The sequence below is a fragment of the Morus notabilis genome, unplaced genomic scaffold (genome assembly GCF_000414095.1).
Source record: "Morus notabilis unplaced genomic scaffold, ASM41409v2 Scaffold10487, whole genome shotgun sequence".
In the NCBI taxonomy this organism is placed as follows: Eukaryota; Viridiplantae; Streptophyta; class Magnoliopsida; order Rosales; family Moraceae; genus Morus; species Morus notabilis.
This window is the reverse complement of record NW_010365870.1, coordinates 1-3,350: the sequence shown is the minus strand read 5'-3', so window position 1 is coordinate 3,350 and position 3,350 is coordinate 1. Positions and strand designations below refer to the sequence as shown.

The window sequence follows — 3,350 nt, the reverse complement described above, 5'->3', positions numbered from 1 at the left end:
CTCTCTCTCTCTCTCTCTCCCTCTCTCTGTGCCGTGTCAGCAGTGCAGATAGCAAATGTAGAGAAGAAAGTGCCAAGTTACTGGGTTGTTTAATACGAAACTGTGAACGACTAATACGCCCATATATTGCTCCAATACACAAGGTTTAAATGTCATCTAGTTTTGTGGTTTTTATTAGGCTGTGTTATAAATAACTTTTATGCATCTTTGGGTTCTTTTATCTCTTGCCTTACAATAGATGTCTATTTGTGCAGGCACTCGTGGCAAGACTTGAGGGTAATGGTGTCAATACAAACAATGCCATCATTACTGGAGTTCTTGTGACTGTTGGAGATCTTGCTAGAGTGGTGCGCATAGTTTACTTTCGTCTAAACTGATTGGTTTACATATCATCATATTATTTGTTCTGAAGGAATTTATCTTCTTCCGAGCATCTTGTGCATGTTCAGAGCAATATAAAATACACCCAGAAACTTGAAAACACATCTCTTTCGAGTTTTGCATGCAGTCCATATAAATAATTGAATTGGACTCACAATTTTAGACTAGCGTCTAATTTCTGTAGCTGTAATGTTAGAGAGGACTTTCAGTAGGCATGGATATAAGGTAGATAGCTTTATTGATGTGTTCAAACCTTCGTCTCTCCCAGCACTAAAAGAAAACCCTTCTTATCAATATGTTTTTATGTGTTATTGACGTAGAACCTTATGAACTTGTAACTATTCTTGTTCTGCTCACGAGTTTTTTAATCTGATTTATTCAAATTCTTTACTATTTTGTTTGACTTTGTCGCCCTTTTGTCTAGGGTGGTTTCGAAATGAGACAATACATGCCCAAACTTATGCCCTTAATTGTTGAAGCTTTATCGGATGGAGCAGCTGTTGCCAAACGTGAAGTTGCTGTTACCACTCTTGGTCAAATTGTGCAGAGCACTGGGTATAATCCGTGTTTGGATGCTGTTTTATGATGTGTTGTTCTTTTTGTCTAATTTTACCTCTATCAGTTAATAGAAATTATATTCATTTATGCATATTAAGGCTTTTTATGTGGAATATCTGATTATATTTTTATTTCTACCGAAAGAACTAGAGTATTTGTTCAAGGGATGTGCAGCATAAAGCTCACACTTCACCTAAAAAGAACACTAGTTATCACACGATAAGTTCATCTCATGCTTGAAGACTTTATGTCCACTTGACACTTGTTTTCATTCAAGTATTAATGGTTTGTTATTTGCCTTTGAACTTAAGCCAATTATTTTAGCCAAAATGTTGTTCTCATAATTTTACGTTTAACTGTTTAACTTCCCTTTTCTTTTCTCCTTGTAAAGTGGAAATATTTGAGTAACGTCGTTTTGTAGTAATGTTCAATGAAGTGTGAATTTTTGTGAAATTTATTAATGTAACAGGTATGTCATAACTCCATATAATGATTTCCCCCTGTTACTTGGCTTACTGTTGAAGTTGCTAAATGGAGAGTTGGCATGGTCTACCAGACGCGAAGTGCTAAAGGTAGGCTTCTCAATTAATGTTCAGATCCGATAAAGACAAAAATAAAAAGAAAAAAGGGGTTGGTTAGTTATATGTGACAGATATTTATTTCTCGTACTAAAAGTGAGAGATATGTTTTTTGGATCTACAGGTTCTCGGAATTATGGGTGCCTTGGATCCTCATCTACATAAAAGAAATCAACTTAGCCTGTCAGGATCGCATGGAGATGTTACCCGTGCTGCCAGTGATTCTGGTCAGCATCTCCAGTCGATGGATGAACTGCCCATGGACCTATGGCCATCTTTTGCAACATCTGAAGATTACTATTCCACGGTAGTACATGAGCCTGGTATATGAATTTTGTTATCTATGTTCATAATGAGTTCCCTCCAGCTGTAATATGTCCATGGTCTATCTAAAGTGATGGTTGCCAATTTTTTATTTTGGATAATTACGTTTAATCATTGTTGTCTGTTTGGAATATTGTATGTCAATACAGGTTTCTATCAATTCCCTAATGCGAATACTTAGGGACCCTTCCCTTTCTAGTTACCACCTAAAGGTTGTTGGATCTCTTATGTTCATATTTAAGGTACCGTATAATGGGGGATGTTTTTCATTAGCCGTGCTTTCCACTGTTCATATTTTTTTGATGTCTAAATTTTGAACCCTTTTTTTTCTTTGCGAATTCAGTCAATGGGGCTCGGTTGCGTTCCATACTTGCAAAAGGTTAGCCATAGTTCATGCTTAAAAGAAGAGAGAAAATATTTCTCTCTCCATCTGGAAGTTCTTTGCGTTCACCACTTATGTAACTTTTTTGCTTATTGGCCTTGTTCCTTTAAAATAGGTTCTGCCCGATCTCTTTCTCATTGTTCGGACATGTGACGATGCCTTAAAGGATTTTATAACATGGAAGCTTGGCACTCTAGTGTCTATTGTTCGTCAGGTACATAATGGTGTAAACTTATTTTGTGCATGTAGCTGTTTTTATGGTGCTTCAGAGATCACGTACAAGTTTGGTTTTTGTGCAGCACATACGAAAATATCTGCCAGAGCTGCTGTCTTTAATTTCAGTATTATGGTCATCATTCAGTTTTCCTGCCGCTAGCCGTCCTTCACTTGGCTATCCGGTAAGTTCTTTTATTCAGTATGCTCACACAGGTCATATTACACTTAAAAGTGTTGTGCTAGAGTCTTTTCCATTGGGACATACGTTCTTTTATGCATGCATTCCCATTTTCTTTAAGCCAAAAAAAAGGTATTTCTTTTTCTTTCAAGGTAAAAAAGTGTGGTTATATGTTCTTCACAGGTTCTGCATTTAGTGGAACAGCTTTGCTTGGCTCTCAATGATGAGTTCAGAACATATCTTCCTAATATTCTTCCATGCTGTATACAAGTTCTAAGTGATGCAGAACGCTATAATGATTACACCTATGTTCTCGACATACTCCACACTCTTGAAGTCTTCGGTGGTTCGTTGTCGCAATTTGAATAATTTCTGTATTGCTTTTCTTTCTTTCTTTTTTAAATAAATAATAATAATATTTTTGTGTGATTGTTAAAAAAAAAGTCAAAGTGTATTTTTGAGAAATAAAAGACTGTTGTCTTCTAATATTTGGTTAAATATATGGTTTGGAAGCACTCTGGGTTGCTTCATGGATTATAAACTGTAAGATGGTAAATGAGAAATAAAAGACTGTTGTCTTCTAATATTTGGTTAAATATATGGTTTTGGAAGCACTCTGGGTTTCTTCATGGATTATAAACTGTAAGATGGTAAAACTGTCTAGATTTTGAACTTAAAATGCTCTAGACATTGAACTTTTTTTTTACTGATAGAAACATGTTACAATTGCAGG

General features: G+C 35.7%; 1 protein-coding gene across 1 annotated transcript; it reads left to right on the top strand.

Annotated features, from left to right (window-relative positions):
* Nucleotides 1-43: 43 nt before the first annotated feature.
* LOC21384051 (serine/threonine-protein kinase TOR) lies at nucleotides 44-2,963 on the top strand (the record flags this gene model as incomplete). The annotated part of the gene is made up of 10 exons (XM_024172651.1): nucleotides 44-143; nucleotides 255-347; nucleotides 806-936; nucleotides 1,409-1,511; nucleotides 1,642-1,824; nucleotides 1,991-2,083; nucleotides 2,185-2,220; nucleotides 2,339-2,437; nucleotides 2,523-2,621; nucleotides 2,801-2,963. Coding segments are annotated over 10 exons (1,100 nt in total), but the record flags the coding sequence as incomplete, so codon positions are not given.
* Nucleotides 2,964-3,350: the final 387 nt, after the last annotated feature.